This window comes from Saimiri boliviensis, chromosome 1 (genome assembly GCF_048565385.1).
Source record: "Saimiri boliviensis isolate mSaiBol1 chromosome 1, mSaiBol1.pri, whole genome shotgun sequence".
Taxonomy (NCBI): Eukaryota; Metazoa; Chordata; class Mammalia; order Primates; family Cebidae; genus Saimiri; species Saimiri boliviensis.
In genome coordinates, this window is record NC_133449.1 from 79,800,210 (window position 1) to 79,820,015 (window position 19,806).

General features: G+C 32.4%; 1 protein-coding gene across 9 annotated transcripts in view; it reads right to left on the reverse strand.

The window, feature by feature from the left end:
• The window catches only part of VRK2 (VRK serine/threonine kinase 2), a 103,080-nt gene that overhangs the window by 60,906 nt on the left and 22,368 nt on the right, over positions 1 to 19,806 (reverse strand). For 8 of the 9 annotated variants that reach the window (XM_010333577.3, XM_074399758.1, XM_074399744.1 and 5 more), the window contains 5 exons: positions 8,382 to 8,431; positions 7,578 to 7,647; positions 6,082 to 6,169; positions 4,068 to 4,173; positions 2,785 to 2,877 (listed from right to left, as the gene is read on the reverse strand). In XM_010333577.3, coding sequence (XP_010331879.3) covers positions 2,785 to 2,877; positions 4,068 to 4,173; positions 6,082 to 6,169; positions 7,578 to 7,647; positions 8,382 to 8,431 — 407 coding nt within the window. Of the gene's footprint in view, positions 1 to 2,784; positions 2,878 to 4,067; positions 4,174 to 6,081; positions 6,170 to 7,577; positions 7,648 to 8,381; positions 8,432 to 11,680; positions 17,986 to 19,806 lie in introns of those variants that run through there. The other variant, XM_074399763.1, reaches the window with a different exon arrangement.

Consider the following 19,806-nt stretch of genomic DNA (forward strand, 5'->3'; position numbering starts at 1 on the left):
CAAAGTACATGAGGAAATGGAATATATGATAAAAGCAGCAACAAATATTACTGAAGCAAAGCTATATTTTAAAATAAATAGTGTTAGAACAACTGGAAAACCACTTATAATAAACTTTAATGAATAAGAGAGCTTTAGGTTTAAAAAATGAAACCAGGTAGAGCAAATGAAATATCACACATTGCTGATGGGAATGTACAATCACTCCAGAAAGCAACTTGGCAGTTTCCAAGTTAAACATACACTTTCATATGACACAGAAATTCCACTCCTATTTACTTAAAAGAAAGTGAAACATATGTCTCCACAAAGCCTGTATGTGAATGCTTAGCTTATAGCAACTTTATTTATAACTGTCAAAAACTGAAAACAACCCAGATAGCCATCAACAGGTGAACATAAATTGTAATTTCAATAAACTATTACTCAGCAATAAAAAGGAATGAACTACTAACGACCTACAAAGATAAATCTCAAAAACATTACGTTAAGTGAAGGAAGACAGACACAAAACAGTACATACCTTTCAATTCCATTTATATACCATTCTTGAAAATGCATAAATATAGGGACGGAAATCATTGCTAGGAGCTGGTAGCAATACAGGAAAAGGGGACTGACTCTAAAGGGGAATGGGAGAACTTTTGGAAAGAAATGTTCTACATCTTGGCAGCAGTAGTGGTTATATGATACATACATCTGTCAAAACATATCAAACTGTACATTTAAAAAGGTAACATTTACTGTTTGTAAATTATATCTCTAAGGACCTAATCTTTAAAAAGTATGCAGATATTGCCAAATTTCCCTTCCACTAACTTTATTTTCCTATACCTATTTAATTTACATTCCCAAGGGGATTCTAAAAGTGCTGATACCTTTATCCGCCTCAATATTATCAGACTATTATTTTAGGCCTCTTCAATTTGACACATCCTTTAAAAAGGGTGCCTCGATGTTTTGGTCTCCTTTTCATTTTTAGCAAAGGTAGCCTTTTTTCCTGTTTCTAGGACAGTCATATTCCTTCTCTGTTCTGTTTTTTCATTCCTTTCCATCATTGTTTTAAAAACATATTTAGTGTTTTTCTTATTTTTTTAGTGGCTAGATATTCTCAAATATTTGTCATAAATCTATTTCCCAGTTTCTCATTCACCTTTCATTTAAAAAAAATTTTAAATATACAGACATCTTAAAATTTTAAAGCTGTCAGTATTTTCAGTTGAGATTTTTTTCTCTTGTATTTTTATTTAGAAATTTATTTAACCCATGCAGAGATCAAATATTCATTACTTTTCTAACTTTTTATAGACTCAATCATTTAACTCCTTAAACATGTGATAATACAGTAGTCAACTGGTTATACTGTTACTTAAATTTAAGTTAAATTAAAAATTCAGTTTCTCAATATTAATATTTTAATATTTAAAAATATAACTTGCTTTTTTAAACAGACTATATTTTTTAGAGAAGCTTTAGGCTTGATTTAGGTAAATTTAGAGCAATGTAGATAAAACTCAGTGGAAAATACAGTAAGTTCCCATCCTCTCCACTACCGACATCCTTCACTGTTCTGGCACACATTTTTTACAGTGGATGAACCTACACTGACACATCATTATCATCCAAAAGCCACCGTTTACATTACGTTCACTCTTGGTCTTGTCCATTCTGTGGATCTTAACAACCAAATGATGACATGTATCCACCATTATAGTATCATGCAGAATAGTTTCACTGCCCTAAAAATCTACCGTGCCTCACTCATTAATCCTTCTTCTCCCTTCTAACCTATGGAGATAGGAAAAAATTGATCTTTTTACTGTCTCCATGGTTTTTTACCTTTTCTAGAATGTCATATAGTTGAAATTATACAGTATCTAGCCTTTTCAGATTGGCTTTTTTCACATAGTTAAATACATTTAAGTTTCTTCCATGTTTTCTCTTGGCTCAAAAGTTCACTTCTATTTAGCAATTAATAATATTCCATTACTCAGATGTATCAGTTTATCTATTCACCTACTCAAGGACATCTTGGTTACTTCAGTGTTTTGCTGAGTATAAATAAACCTACTATACAGCATTCATATTCAGGTTTTTGGGTGGATGCAAGTTTCCAACTCACTTGGGTAAATACTAAGGAGCACAATTGCTGCTTGATATGTTAAGAGTGTCTAGCTTTCTAAAAAACTGCCAAACTGTCTTCCAAAGTGGCTGTGTCATTTTGCATTCCCATGAGCAAGAAATCAGAGTTCCCGTTACTCCATATACTCATCAGCAGTTGGTAATGTACTGACCATGTTTCAAGTATTTAGCAACATATTGCTAATGGCTACCATATTGGAGAGTCAAACAGAATATTTTCATCATTACACCAAGTTTTAATGGAAAAGCTTCTCTGCTTAAAATTTAATTGGTTATAGAGTAGGAAATGATAAACTAATAGGACAGCTTTTTTTAACCTCTGCATAAATCCAACTCTACTCCCACTGGATTTTGGGGTTCTTTGTTTACCTATATTTGCTCAGAAATTCAAATTCCTGCTCAGCCACTTCTTAACTATGTGCCCATTAACATATTATTTAACCCCTCTGACTTTTAAGTTTCTCATCCTAATTACTCATTAATTTGGTACAAAGATTAAATTAGATAAGTAGGTAAGATAAATTACAACATTCATCATGTTATGCCCTCATTTGTAAACTCTTCTGGGTTAGGAGTTTGTTTTCTGAATGTTTCAGTTTCATACTTTAAAGATCTCTACTAAAAGCAAAAGTATGTATTTACCTGATCTGGATTTTTGTAACCCAAAAGTAGATTTGCTGCTTTTATATCACCATGAACATACTCATTTTCATGTATATATTCCAGGACATCCAACTGTAAAAATAAACAGATAAAATAAGGTTTCACTGCCATCTATTTAGAACTCATGATCAATTTCAGCATTTTGAATATAGAATAACATGGGTTTTTTCATATTAACAATGACAAAGTGATGTATTTCACAATTAATGGTCAATTGTTCTAAAATATCACATCTTCTGGTTGCTCATTCTGGAAAAAAAGTTGAATAAAATGATCCTCAAAAATCAAGTGTTTTAGTTGAAGTTCCAATGGAAGAAAATTAGGATTCAAAAATGCTTATGCCTAATTCCTGATGGCCCAGTAGCCAAAGTGCACTGCACAAAGAGGAAAAATACAGCATAAAATCAAGAGATCTACAGCGAAACAATCTTGAAGCCCACTCAGCAATTCCTCCCCTAAACAATAATTTTAAATCAAGTCTTGAGAATCTTAGAACAAAATGCCATGTCCATGAGTAAAGGGAAAGGTATTCTTCCTCTATATGGTAATAGAAAACTCCTTAGCTTCATCTCTAAAGCCTTTCAACCTTGTATGTTACATACACTTAGTACTCAATACACATTTGCTGGCTTGGAGGATGGATAAATGAGAAAATTAATGCCTTCCATTTGCTGCATCCCAATCTGGCATAAGCAGCTTCATGCTACTGAAAGTAAAAAAATGAGACTTAAAACAAATACAAACATCACAATACAAATATGTAGCATAAACAAATGTATGCCTGGGTGCTATGAAGAGTTCCTTGCTTCTGATTTGGTAAAGTATATTTTATTCATTGCCACAACTAATTATTGCCACCATCCCAAACTCATAATAAAAACTTTATAGCACCCCATACCATCGCATGTTTAAAATGGCTGACAATAAATTTTGCCATAACTTACATTGTTATAACTGACAAAAGAAAGGTTAGTCTTAATGGCAATAAAAACTTGTCGTGGTATGCAAAAGAAAGCTGAGAGGAAAAAGATCAGACTGGAGAACCGAAACCTGATTGAGTTTGCAGTGCCAGACACAGCACAGCACATTCTGTCACTTACAGAGCCCATGGTTATCAATTTCACCAATACAGCCTCTACTCCTAACTGATGTCACTAGGGCAATAATCCCTCATTCTCTAATAACAAAAGGAAAAGATTTCTGTACTGTAAGAAGTAAATAATTTGGAAACAGAGCATGTGAAATAAGTAATTCCTTCTTACCATTCGGATACCTAGTTGCAGGACAGTTGACTTTTTAAAGGTACCATTCTGGTCTGAGATCTTCTGTAAATCTATTCCTAGTCTTTCCATTACCATAAATCTGTAACTATAAGAAAGAAGCATTAAAAAAAGATCATCCTGAGAAAGTAATGCTTGAAATTGTCTGTTTAATTTGAAACAAGAAAAATTATGCCCGTCCTAACAACCAGGTATGATACAATCTAAACCATTAGAGAATGAATGCGCATTCCTAATTCTGCTATTCTTTTGCAGAAACTGCTCAGTATTATTTACTTTGCAGCTGGTTTTCTAGAAGAGAATGCTGTACTGAACTATTTACACTATACTTACATATAAAAAAACTTTCTAAATTAGACAGTACTTAATTCAATTTATTTTGACTCCATGACTTCTTGCAATGTGGTCTTGAACAAATTTTTGTCCACACATAAATTTTTTTGTTTTTGTTTTAGATGGAGTCTCTCTCTGCTGCCAGGCTGGAGTGCAGTGGCACAATCTCGGCTCACTGCAACCCCCGCCTCCCGGATTCAAGCAATTCTCCTGCCTCAGCCTCCTGAGTATCTGGGATTACAGGTGCACACCACTACACCCAGCTAATCTTTGTACTTTTAGTAGAAAAGTACAAAAATGTTGGCCAGGATGGTCTTGATCTCTTACCTCGTGGATCCACCTGCCTTAGTCTCCTAAAGTGCTGGGATTACAGGTGTGAGCCACCATACTCGGCCACGTGAATTTTGTATTTGTTTGTTGATAAGATCATATTTACCTTCTCTATACATTTATAAACATGTCTTTTTTTAAGTGCACTTCTTCCTTTTCTGTTCTGTTTGGGACTTCCATACCTTCTTTCCTTCCCTTCATTTATATATTCACATCAGCACCTATTCTATATCTGTCTGTGTGTGCATACACAAACACACACATTTAAGAATTTGTTTTACAAAAATGTGATCGTATTACATGCACTTTCTCCATCTTTTTTTCAGTAGTATCTCATCAAAATCCTTCTAAGGCAACTAGTATAGCTCTAATTGACTTCTATGATGGGCTACATATGATGTGATATGGATGTACCATGATTCAATCAACCATTCAGTCCCCTACTGGTAGCCCTTTACTTCACTTCAAGATTATTGTTAGCGCATTTTTTTATTTAAAGCATTTAAAGACCATTTGAACAAAGTACTGACATCTGAGCTTGTTTTCTCATCTATGAAATAAAAACACTATCATCTATCTTAACAGGCTATTCAAAGGACAAAACAAGATAAAGTATATACAAATCTCTGGCACAAAAAATACGACAGACTTTTTTTTTTCTTTTTTTAAATTACTATTAATAAATTACATATAGGACTAGCTATATTTAGTGGTTTTAAAGATATCGTTATAACTTATTAGTTGTGCTTCTCCTCAAGAGATAGAACTTGATTCTCTCTCGAGGACCAATGGATCTAGTGACTAGCTTCTAGCAAAGAGAATAAAGCAGATATAATAATAATATCCCTTTTAAGATTAGATTATAAAAAACTCTGACTTCCTTCTTGAATGCACTTGTGTACATGCTCTCCCTCCCACCCCCAATTACTTGCTCTAGAGAAAGCCAACAATTTTTCATAACACTCAGGTAGCTTATGCACAGACCCACATGACCAGGAAGTAAGGTCTGCCAACAATCACATAAGTAAAATAAGAAGCACATCTTAGGCCTACCAGAAGCCACATGAGTAACTGAAAACAAATACTTCCCCAGATGAGCCTTGAGATGACTGTAACCCAGCAGACAGCTGACTATACCCTTATTAGAGATCTTGATCTAGAACCATCCAGATAAGCCACTTGCAAGCTCCTTGCCCACAGAAACTAAGACAATACAGGTTTGTGATTATATGCCAATATGTTTTGGGTAATTTGTTACATGGCAACAGATAACTCATAGACCACATAAGGAATAGTTACAGAGAAATATTTGTTTATAATCATTCCATTTTACCTTCTTCCTTTGAATTCCGTCAGACCAGATCCATAAAACAGAGGAATTCCTAAATAATCAAGTTGTTTGCGTTCTATCCACTTTTTGACTACAAAGACAAATTTATTTTTAAAAAGATTTATGTTATTTCAAAAGATATTTCTCATCTTTCTATAGACAAATTTCTTTAGCTAACCAAAAATGTAACTAGATCTTCCTAGAAAATACATTTTTTTCCATCAAATATTTCTATCTAATGGCCTCAAACTATTTGTTACCACTATAATCAACAAAAAAATTAGAAAATTTTAAATTAAATCAATAATAAAAATGAGTCATAGTCTTTGTATATTGATACAATATATACTAATGTTTCAATCTATAAAAAGAATTCATTACCTTATATGCTAGCTAAATTCCTAAATATAACGTATGTCAACCACCAAAGGATCAGCAGAGAGATGGCTTTTTCTTCCCTATTACTTCAAAATCTAAAACCATAATGGACAAAACAAAACGAAACAACAACAACAAAAAACACGAAACAGAAATTGGACACAAAAATCATCTTACTTTGAAATTATTTTATACAAAAACTGGTTCTGATTAAATTTAGTCTACAAAAAATTAAATCCGCTTAAATGATCAGTTAATCATTTTTTTCATGATTCTAGCCTATCTGTTTTATGTTTAACACAGCTCTACTGATAAACAATCAAGTTTAATGGATTCTATTTGTCACTTTGACATAGTTTGAGTAGTTGGTAAATACAATCTTAATGTTTAGAAGACTTTTTTAAGAAAAACAAAGTTAATTACTGAGGCTAGACTCATCATTCTTATTCCTAAGCATGATGTAAAAGACCTTGACTATACAGTGATTACTCCTGTTTACTTCTTTAATGTTTTTCCTAGCCCATCTATATCACATTTATAAAATGCTGTTATTTTTCCTCTCTGCTTATATTCATTTCCGATTCAAATCTTCTATCTGGTAATTCTTACAGTTGGTATCCAGCTCCAATTAATTTTCCAACATTCAAGTTTCTAACATCTTCCTTAACATCTTAAAGTTTAATTAATCATTTCCACATTTCCACACACCTTACCCAAATCCACTCCATAATCATTCCTTTCTTATACATATATCTGCTTCCCATTTTAATGTTTTTTCCTTGTAGCCTTCCTATCCAAATGGTGTACTGTAAAATACATAATTTCAATCTACTATCTTTTACACTTAAAGAACTCTTGGTAGCTTAGATTAACAACCTAACATTTTATGTAAAGTAGTAGAAACAACTTTGACTTAAAATATATAACCCATTATGTATGTCATGTCAAGATTTGTATACCATCTGTCTTGCTTTTATATGTTATAACAGTTAACTGTATCACTTTACAATAAAATTTCTATTGAAAAGAATTTTCCAGAAGGCCAGAAAAAGACCAAAATATCAACACTTACTTTAGCAAGAACATATATGGAAGTAGCTTGCTTTGCTAATTTTACTTACTAGAGTCTTTTTTTGCAACTCTCTGATAAAATTTAAGTTCTGAAAATAACGGGCCATTTTCTTGATATTCCTATAAAAAAGAATAATTTTACTAGGAAAAAATAATACTAAAGATGGAATTGTTATTTCAACTGTGAAAATAGGAACATATATCTGTAATACATAATATTACTTGAATCACTTTTTATACAACATAGGCACTAGATTTCCACTAAAAATCTCAGAAAACACTAAATAAACTTGAAGAATCTAATTTTTAAACAACATATTGTACAACTATCCGTATACAGTCTTACACTTTTAAAAGTAGTTTTCTTACAGAAAACACTTACTAAAAGCACTGAGAACTGTATATGTAAACATACACAAACACTCACTGTATACCGGCATATACATCTGAGTGATACATAGAAAACTATCCTTGTGGTCCACTCACATATGATACCTTTACTGAGTGGTCTACTGTATTTCATTCACTATACTAGGTACAGGGGACACAAAAAGAAATAAAACCCTATGCCTGCCTTTAAGGACTTTACCATCTAGATTAGAGAGGGAGAGAGAGAGAGAGGGTGTTTGGGAGGGAAAGAGAAAGAATAGATAACACACCAGGGTAATAGTTGGCAATACAGAAAAACAAAGGTTCTCTAGTCTTAGTGTTTTAACAGTGTGAAAATAGATCATAACATTAGGTTTACTGATAAGGCAACAGTCTCAAAAATTAAGGTGAAAAACATTCTTAAACAAAACAGAAAAGGGAAAAGTCAAATATATGTGAAATACAAAGCTAAGAGCAATACTTACCACTTTTACTACATGTCTTGCATCTTTGTCTGGTTTATTTGTGGGGAAAGCTGCAGAAAAAAAAAAAAAAAACACACAATGGAGAAAAATAGTTATTCCCAATTTCTGAATACCTACCATATCCCAGACACTATGCTAAGCACTTTACATATTAAGCTTATTATATCATCCCAACAACCTTTTATGGTAGTAGGTATCCATCATCTCCATTTTATACAAGATGCTACTAAAGTTTAAGAAGTTGAATAAATTGCTCACTAAGAGGTAACATATTAGAGATAGAAACTCAAATCTGCCTGACATCACAGCCCATACACTTTATCATAAACCATATTCAAATATTTAAATACAGAACCAACAAACAATATGAATCATATAGATCCAAAATGTAGGGAGAAATATTTTCTAGATATTTCTAGATGGTATTCAACCCAATAGATAATACGTAGTAAAATCTGTTGATTCAATTGCACTAAATTAGAATCCATAATGATTCAGAAATAAAAATTGTTTCAATTTAAGTAGAAAGTTCAAAACAATTTATAATTGATAAAATTCTAGAATAAACAAGTTTAAAATGAGAAAATCTTTAAAAATATCTTCTGAACCACCAATTACTTTTAATTAAAGAATACATATCTCATAAATTTATTTCAATTAAAGAATACATATCTCATAAATTCATTTCAATTTCAAGTTACCTTACTTTTTATTCTTATTTTCCATTTGCAGTTCAGATAGTATAATTCTACTTTTGAAAAACTCCAATGTTCAAATTTTAAATTAATCTTTTCCTTTATATTATCTAAATTATTAAAAGATTGCTGTTTTCAAATCTCAATAAGAGAAATTTATATGTATATTTATTTGTGCTACAAAAGACTAAAACTTTGTCATTCATTCATTTGTTCACTCTCTATCCATTCATTCATTTACTCGTTTAAATATTTATCAAGAAGCTAGAATATACTAAGCACTGTGTTAACTGTCTAGATGATGTCTGAAGGAAAGGGAAATGAAAAAAGGTGGAACTACTACTGACTACAATTGAAAATCAGTAATAAACAGACGAGAACAGGATCAAATACATTTATATATATTCAAAATATTTATTAAAATGCTGTGTCCTCTTATTAATGTCGTCCTTTTCTTTCTTATATCAGCTGTTTCCTTTTTATTAATTCCATCTTACATATAAAAATATGTCATATATTTATTAAAATAAACTACACATTACAGTTGAGCCAATTAATGCAAAACTTTTAGCCATTCTCTAAAGTTTTTAAATCAGTAATGCTATTAGCCAGTTGAAGAGAGTATTATTTCAATTCTACCTAATATTAGCCATAAATTGTAAACCCAGACCTCTTTGCAATAACAAAGAAACTAAACTTGCTTATAGCACTTAAAATTATCTTTTCATCTTTATTCATGTAAAGTTATCTTATTTTTACTCATGCAATAGTCCCAAGGAAACCGCAGAAAGAGTGGATTAGCTAGATCCACTTTCTTCTAAGAAAGAAGAAAACTGAAGGGTTAAAGAAAAAAAAAAAATTATAGAATAAAATATAAAATATGATAAAACAAAAATCCCTGAATAAATCTATTTTTAGCCACACATTGTTTTTCATATTTTAACATCTCTGAAATCTGAATGCATCTTAAAAGTGATGACATTTTACAGTTGCTGCTGAGCACAGAGCAGTTATGACATAGTTGTTATTGCTTATGCACACAACACTCAAAACTGTCCATTTGTCTTTACTTAACTGAGTTATGTACATAGCTCATAGTATTACATGTGGAGTTTAACTTAATGATTTGGCACTGAGAAGTAAAATGCTTGTGTATATAGAAAAGTTAACTAAACAACCCAAAACAGAGCAGCAAGGCATGAATTTGATATCAGTGAAAAAAAATGTTTATTAAGATATGACTGCAACAATTGAGTATTCTGAATTTCTTAAGTAAGACAAATTTTAAGGGTATTCTGTCATAGTTTAATGGGCAGCATTAGGTATTAGATATAAATCAGCTCCTACAGAAAACAGGAATGTTCTCTGGGCAAAAAAGAAATCACAAGGGAAATTAGAAAATACATAGGACTGAATAGTAAAAATGTCATATCAAAACTAGTTAGAATGCAGTTAAAATGCATATTTACTACTTTTCTTCCTCTGCTAGAATGTAAACTCCAAAAACAAAAAAATACTTTTGCTTTATTCAGATGTGTTCTAAGCACCTAGAATAGTGCCTTGGGCATTAATGAATAAAAAAGTTTTACCTAGAGAAAAATTTGTACCATTAAGCATTTTGATTTTAAGAAAACTAAAAAATTAGTGAGCTAAGTGCTCCCCTTAATAACTTAGAAAAATAAAGACATAATCAGAAATTAATAAAAAAAACTGAAAAGGCCTACAACAATACTCTCTCAATAGAAAATGAGCACACCTAACACCCATATTATGGTTTCTAAATATCATTTTCAATAAAATGAATAAGGGCTCGTCTCCAGAGCTGAGACAGAGAAAATAAAACCTAAGCAACTTAAGCAATAAAATTTATAATATTAGGATGGTGCAAAAGTAATCATGGGTTTTGCCACTGAAATTAATCATGTTTACTTTCACGCCAACCTAATACTAATGAATCCACAGGAAAAAAATCCATCATCTATATCGATGTAACTAAATAAATAAATGGGAGAGATGAGATAGCTCTTTCCTGTAGCTGAAATAAATTAAGAAATATAAATTAAGAAATGTAGAAGAAATGAGAAAAAAAAAAAAAATTGGCAAACATGACAGTAATAACTGGGGCAAGCAAAACTCATTAATAGATAATAAAATAGGCAAATGGATGATTAAAAGCAACACAATGCAAATACATTCAATTCTTCTCACAAGATACTTATTAATTGTAAATGGAAAATAAATTTATCCCAGGCTACCATGGCAGCTATCACTTTAATTATTAAAAGGGATCAAAGTTGATATCACTAATAATGAAGTACAATAAATCATGCATCTACTGATATAGTACTGGGAGAAGCGTAATATCATTTTTATGATATTCTCACTAAATAATACATAATCTGAGTTTAAAGCTAACCCAAAATGAAGAACAGTCTACAAAATACTAGCTGGTACTCTTCAAAAGTGCCAAGCTCTTTGCAAATCACCTAAGAGTAAATACACAAAATATATAAATAACTCATATAAATCAAAATCAACAAAAGTCCAGTTTAAAAATGGGCAAAATCAGCTCAGTGCAGTGGCTCACGTCTGTAATCCCAGTACCTTGGGAGGCTGGTGCAATGGCTCACGCCTGTAATCCCCATACTTTGGGAGGTCAAGGTGGGCTGATCATGAGGTCAAGAGATTGAGACCATCCTGGCCAACACAGAGGAACCCTATCTCTACTAAAATACAAAACATTAGGCAGGTATGGTGGCACGTGTCTATAGTCCCAGCTACCCAGGAGGTTGAGACACAAGACTCGCTTGAACCTGGGAGGCAGATGTTGCAGTGAGCAGAGATCACACCACTGCACTCCAGTCTAGGCAACAGAATGAGACTCCACTGCAAAAAAACAAAACAAACAAACAACATGTAATAAAGATAGCAAAAACATAGATACTCAAGAGATTTTGAAAAAGGTAAACTAATATGATAAACATTATCAGTAAACTTAAAAACTTAGAATGAATGACAATTTCCTAGAAAAAAGAATTTACCAAAAGAATTCAGAAAATAAAAAACCTGAATAGAAATATAATCATTGAAGGAAACAAATCAGTATTTCAAAAAAAATGTAGTCTTCAACTTACAATGGTGCAAAAGCATTGTGCATTCAGTAGAAATCGCACTTTGAATTTTGAATTTTGAACTTTTCTCAAGCTAGTGATATGAGATATAATACACTTACATGAGATATTCAACACTTTATTATAAAATAGGCTTTCTGTTAGATAATTTTGTCCAATTGTAGGCTAATACAAGTGTTCTGCGCACATTTAAGGTAGGGTAGGGTAAACTATGATGTTTAGTAGATTAGATATATTCACTACCTTATTGACTTAACTATTTCAATTTATGATGGGCTTATCAGGACATAACCCCATTGTAAGTCAAGGAGCATCTGTACAGATAAGATGGAGTAGGAATACTCAACTCTAGCTCTACCACTGAAAAGAGCTACAAAATATAGACCAAAAAAAAAAAAAAAAAAAAGACAGTAGCTATTACAAGGCTCTTAAAAAGTAAAGAAAGGTTTCCACTCAACATATTAAGAGCTTGGAGGTCCTTACTCCCCTCTTCTCAAGGGGGGGAAGAAAAAGAAAAAACAACTATCTGAAAATCAACAGCTTTTCTTTAATCCATCAGAGAACCGAGTTTACAAAGCAAATATGTGCCTAACAATTTGAAAGGCAAGTGAATACAGAGAATCACAGCTTACAGGGGCAGAGTTTTGCCATGAGCCCTCCATATTCTTATAGCGAGTGTCAGAAAAATCTCCCGTTTCCAGCAGGGGAAGAGGAAACTACTTTGCCAGAACCTAATCAATATGGGAGAAGAAAAATAACCACTCCAGCCTCCTCTAGCCTTCCTAGCTCACCTAAATAGGGTATAGGAAGTTGAAAAATACTGGTGAAGGTTACATCCTGGGGCACAGGCACATTAAAAAAAAGAGATTTACACTAATCATTAGGGAAATCAAAATCAAAATCACAAGATACCATCTTGCACCAGTCAGGATGACTATTATTAAAAATTCCAAAAACAACACATGTTGGAAAAGTTGTAGAGATAAGGGAACATTTATACACTGCTGGTGGGAATGCAAATCAGTTCAGCCACTGTGGAAAACAGTCGAAAGAGCTCTCAAAGAACTTAAAATAGAAATACCAGTTAACCCAGCAATCTCATTATTGGGTATATACCCAAAATATAAATTGCTCTACCAAAACGAAACATGCACATGAATGCACATTGCAGCACTATTCACAATAGCAAAGATCAACCTAGAGGTCCATCAATGGTGAACTAGATAAATAAAGTGTGGTACATATATACTATGGAATACTACACAGCCACAAAAAGAATGAGATCACGTCCTTTTCCGCAATGTGGATGGAGCTGGAGGCCATTATCCTAAGCAAATTAACACAGGAAAAGAAAACTAGATACTGCATGCTCTCACCTATAAGCAGAAGGAAAACACTGAGTACACATGGACATAAAGAAGGGAGCAAAAGACAATGGAGCCTACTTAAGGGTAGAGAGTAAGAGGAGGGTGAGGACTGGAAAACTATGTTGATTACCTAAGCGACAAATTTATCTGTACACCAAACCCCCATAAGACACAATTTACCCATGTAACAAACCTGCACATGTACCATTTGAACTTAAAATAAAAGTTGGATTGGAAAAAAAACAAATAATAAAAGTAAAAAACAGATTTAGTCATAAGATTATAAAAGGCCTCATATTCTCCCACACCTTACCAATACATCAACAGCAGACCCACCTTGCAAGACATGTTTTTAAAAAGCTCTTTAGGGTGAAGAAAAACAATATATTTGTTATTACTCAGATCTACATAAAGAAAGAAACTGTGCCAGAGAGGGAATAAATAAATAAATAAAAACTTTCTAAAACTTTTAATTGGCAAAGAGTTTGTTCAAATAACAACAACCATGTACTGAGTTATTATAGCTTATGAATAATTGAAATGAATTACGGCAAGAGACAGGAAAGAACAATTACAAGATACCTGCACTAATTGTGAAGTAGTACAGTGTTATTTGAAAGTAAAGTTTCATTAGTTGTAAGTGTTGCTCTGTAAACTCTGGAACAACCGCTAAGAATTTTTCTAAAGAAGAATTGATATGCCAAGAAAGGAAAGAAATGCAGTCATATAAAATGTTCAATTACAATCAGATAAGGCAAAAAAAGGTTAAAAAAAAAAGAAAGAACAAGCATAACAAATAGAAAACAGTTAAAAATAGTAGTAGATATTAATCCAAATATACCAACAATCACTTTATATGTTGATGGTCTAAATACACCAATTAAAAGACAGATAGTGACAGAGTAGATAAAATATAAGACAACTATATGATTCCTATAGGAAACCCACTTTAAATCTAAAGACACAGATAACTTTAAAGTAAAGGGCAAAGAAAGATATATCATGCTATCCCACATCAAAAGAAAGACGGAGTAGCTATATTAATTCCAAACAAAGCAGATGTGATGGTTAATACTGAATGTCACCTTGATTGGACTGAAGGATGCAAAGTATTTATCCTGGATCTGTCTGTAAGGGTGCCAAAGAAGACTAGCATTTTTGAGTCAGTGGGCTGGGAAAGGCAGATCCACCCTTAATCTGGGTGGGCCCAATCTAATCATCTGCCAGAATGGCAAGGATAAAAGCAGGCAGAAGAACATGAAAAGATTTGACTGGCTTAGCATCTCAGCCTACCTCCTTCTCTCATACTGGATGCTTCCTGCCCTCAACATCTAACTTCAAATTCTTCAGCTTTGGGACTCAGATTGGCTTCCTTGCTCTTCAGTTTGCAGATGGGCTGTTGTGGAATGTTGGGATCATGTGAGTTTAATACTCCTTAATAAACTCCCCTTTATATAAACACACACACATATATGTATGTGTGCATATATATATAATTATTTTATATATACACATATATGCACACATACATATATGTATGTGTATGTCCTTTTCTGTCCCTCTACAGAACTCTAATACAGCAGATTTAGAACCAGAAAAACCATCAGGAATAAAGAGAGATATTAAATAATAATAAAGAGGTCAATTCTTCAGGAAGACATAATAGCTCTTAGCGTATATGTACTCCCAACAGAATGTTAAAATACATGAGGCAAAAACTAAAAAAACTGGAAGAAGAAATAGACAAATCCACTTGTTATAGCTGGAGACTTAAACATACTTCCATCAGTAATTGACAGATCCAGCAGGCAAAAAGTCAATAAGAATATAGTTGAACTGACAGCACCACCAATCAATGAATTTAACTGACATTTACAGAATACTTCATCCAACAACAGCAGAATATACATTCTTATCAAGCTCGCATAGTATATTCACTAAGACAGAAAACATTCTGGGCCAAAAAATACATCTCAGCAAATTTAAAAGAATAGAAATCACACAAAGTATGTCCTCAGACCAAAATGGAATTAAATTAGAAATGAATGACTAAAGGTCAAAATATTTGGAACTTAAACAATGTATGTCTAAATAACATATAGATCCAAAAACTCAAAGTACATTTTAAAAAGTATTTCAAACTCAATGAAAATGACAATATAATTTCTAAAAATGTGCAGAAGTAGTGTGTAAAGGGAAATGTATAGCATTGAATACATATATCTGATTAGGAGAAAGACCTATATTAAACTACCTAAACTTACATATTAGAACACCAAAGAAAGAAGAGTAATATAAATTTAAATGAGGTAGAAGAAAAGAAATAATAAAAATGAGAGTATAAATTAATGACATTGGAAACAGAAAAGCAATAAAAAAAGTTGAAAAAAAACAAAAGCTCATTCTCTGAAAAGATAATAACATTAATAAAATTGTAAGCCAGGCTAACCAAAACAAAACGAAGACACATTTTACTAATATCAGAAATGAAAGAAATAGGAGTCATCACTAATTATCACATGGACATTAAAAAGATAAAAGAATATTATGAACAACTCAATATCCACAAATTAGGTGACTGAGATGAAATGAATCGATCTCCTTGGATGACAGAATTTATCAAAATCCACATGAGAAATAAAGAATTTAAACAGCCACATGTCTATTAAAGAAATTAAATCAATAATCAACAACTTTCCAAAACAGAAAGCACTGGGCCCGGATGGACTAAGTGGTGAATTCTGCAAACATTTAAATTAGAAATAATAACAATTCTTAACAATCTCTCCTAGAAAACAGAAGCAATGGGAACATTTCTTAACTCATTCTATAAAACCAGCATCACCCTAATAACAAAACCAGATAAAAACATTAAAAGAAAAAAAAAAAAAACTACAAATCAGTATCTCTCATAAAGATACAAAAGTCCTTAACAAAACATGAGTAAATCAAATCCATCAATGCACAAAAAAATTTATACACCACAATTTAATGGGATTTATTCCAGGTATACACGGCTGGTTCAGTATTCAAAAATCAATTAACATAATCCAACACATCAATAAGCTACAAAAGAAACATCCTATGATCACAGTAAAAAACAGAAAAACCATTTGACAAAATCTAATTCATAATAAAAATTCACAGTAATACTAGAAATAGATGGAAACTTTCTCAACTTGATAAAAAAAAAACTACAAATAAAGCTAAAATTAAGCTTACTGCTGAGAAATTAGGTGCTTTCATTTTAAGACTACAAACAAAGCAAGGACGTCTTCGCTCACTTCTCCTATTCAACATCATACTGAAAGTCCTAGCTAATAAAAGAAAGTAAAAGGTAAACAGATTGCAAGGGAAGAAATAAACCCATCTTTGCTCACATATGACATGATCTTATATTTTGAGAATCCAAAAGGATCAATGAAAACACTCGTGGACCTAATAAATCACTATAGCAAAGCTGAAGGATGTAATACAAAAGTCAATCTCTTTCTTATATACCAGTGATGAACAATTGGAATCTGGAATTAAACATAATACCATTTATATCAGTACGAAAAAGAGAAATATGAATACTTAGCTATAAATATAACAAAATACATACAAGATGAGGAAAACTACAAACATCTGATGAAAGAAAATCATTATGATATGGAAAGATACAACATGTTGATAAACAGGAAGACTCACATTCTTAAGATGTCGGTTCTACTCAACTTGATATATAAATTCAAAGCAACACTAATAAAAAGACAACAAGTTATGTTGTGGATATCAGCAAATTGATTCTAAAGTTTGTAGAGGAAGACAAAAGACCCAGAATAGCAAACACAATACTGAAGAAGAACGAAGTCAGAGGACTTGCACTATTCAAGTTCAAAGCTTTCTATAAAGCAACAGTAATTAAGAAAATGTGGTACTGCAAAAAATAATAGACAAATAGATCAATGGAATAGATAGCCTAGAAATACACCTGATATAGTCAAATATATATAGTCAGCCAATCTTTACAAAGGGGCAAGGCAATTCAATAGAGTAAGGGTAGTCTTTTCAGCAAATGGTACTAGGACTGGACACTCACATGCAAAAAAGTCAATCTAGACATTGACCTTTCATAAAAAAATAACAAAATAAATCATAAACCTAAATGTACAATGCAAAACAATAAGCTTCTGGAATATAATAAAGATGAAAATCTGGGGGACCAGGGGATAATGAATTTTTATAGATAAAATACCAAAAGCATAATCAATGCAAGAAAAGAACTGTTAAATTGGACTTCATTAAAATTTTAAAAATTCTGCTCTGTCAAAGACATTGTTAAGAAAATAAAATGATAAATCACAGTCTAGGAGGAGATATTTGCAAAACATATTTGATAAGACATATCAAAACTATATAAAACATTCTTAAAACTCAACAATACAAAAATGAACTCACTTAAAAATGAGCAAAAGATTTACCAGAAACTTCTAAAAAAGATATAAAGATGTAAAATAAACATATGAAAAGATGCTCAACATATATAATCAGGAAATTGCAAATTAAAACAATGAGATACAACTACACATCTATTAGAATGGCTAAAATTCAAAAACACAAACAATACTAAATGCTGGCAAGGATACAGCACAATAGGAATTCTCATTCATTGCTGGTAAAAAATATAAAATAGTACAGCCACTTTGAAAGACAGTTTACCAGTTTCTTACAAAGCTAAACACAGTCTTACTATACAATCCAGGAATTGCACTACTAGGTAGCTACCCAAATGAGTTGAAAGCTATGTTCACACAAAAATCTGCACATAAACATTTAAATCCACTTTATTCATGACTGACAAAAACTGGAAGCCACCCAGACATACTTCAACAGGTCAATGAATAAACAAATTATGATACTATGATTTAGCAATAAAAAGAAATGTGCTACCAAACCACAAAAAAAGATATGGAGGAACATTAAATACATATTATTTTGTGAAAGAAGCTAGTCTGAAAAGGTTACATACCATATTCTAAGTATATGCCATTAAGAAAACAGCAAAACTATAGAAACATTAAAAAGAGAAAGAGAAGTGGTTGCCTGAGGTTTAGGGGCAGTGAGGAAGAGGAATAAATAGGTGTAGCACAAAGCAATTTCAAGGCAGTGAGATTAATCTGTATAAAACTGTAATGGTAGATACATGATATTATGCATATGTTGCATATAAAAGTATACAACATACAACCTGGGCACAATGGTGCACATCTGTAACCCTGACTACTTGAGAGGCTGATGTGGAGGATCACTTGAGCCCAGGAGCTCAAGACCAGCCTGGGTAACACAGCCAGACTCCATCTCAAGAGAAAACAAACAGAAAAAAAACTATATAACACAACTAATGAGCCCTAGTTTAAATTATGGACTTTAGTCAATAACAAATATCAACATTAGTTAATAAATTTTAACTTATTTACCACACTAATCCAAATTGTAATAAAGAAAACTATGAAAACTGTGGGAGAAAGAGGTAGTATATGAGGGTTCTGTACTATCTGCTAAGTTTTCCATAAACCTAAAACTACCCTAAGAGAGTCTCCTAATTAAAAATAATAAAATAGCAGGTGGACTATGAGAAAAGGTCACAATTCATAGTAGCATCATACTTGAACCAGATATTCCGTTTTTTTCCCCTCTGGTATCCTTCAGTCAGAACTCAAGGAAACCTTTCCAGGTTTCAACCTAAACTTTGAAAGTTGAAATTAGTGCAAGCACAAAAAGCCCCAGGAGAAGCTCTCTAGTTAAGGCTAGAAGAGGGGGAAATGAATATCCTAACACTCAGATAATGCCATTATTCTTTTTTCCTATTTTTCACCTCTTGGTTCTTTCCCATTCCAGCACCCAAACAATTCTGCGGTGATGACAGTGGCAGCCACAGCAGGAACCCACAGAAATCTGAAACTCTCAAGGAAAGAAACTTTCCTCTCCAATCAAATGAGTGTGGTCCCAAAAGATTATGGTATCCAGTAACTTTTTGTACTGTACACCCTCTTGCCATTTTCCCTAGATACAGATGCACAGCAAGGCAGGGTAAATAAAAGCCCAGAGAACTTCTTCTGGTCAGAGAACCTAAAAAGGAGACCCCAGAGAATAAGTACTAAGGAGATAATGGAGGGAGAAGAGCTTGGGAAAACCACCACAAGAAGCCGTTTATGAACTCCTGGACTAACTCACAAGCTGTGCATATGTG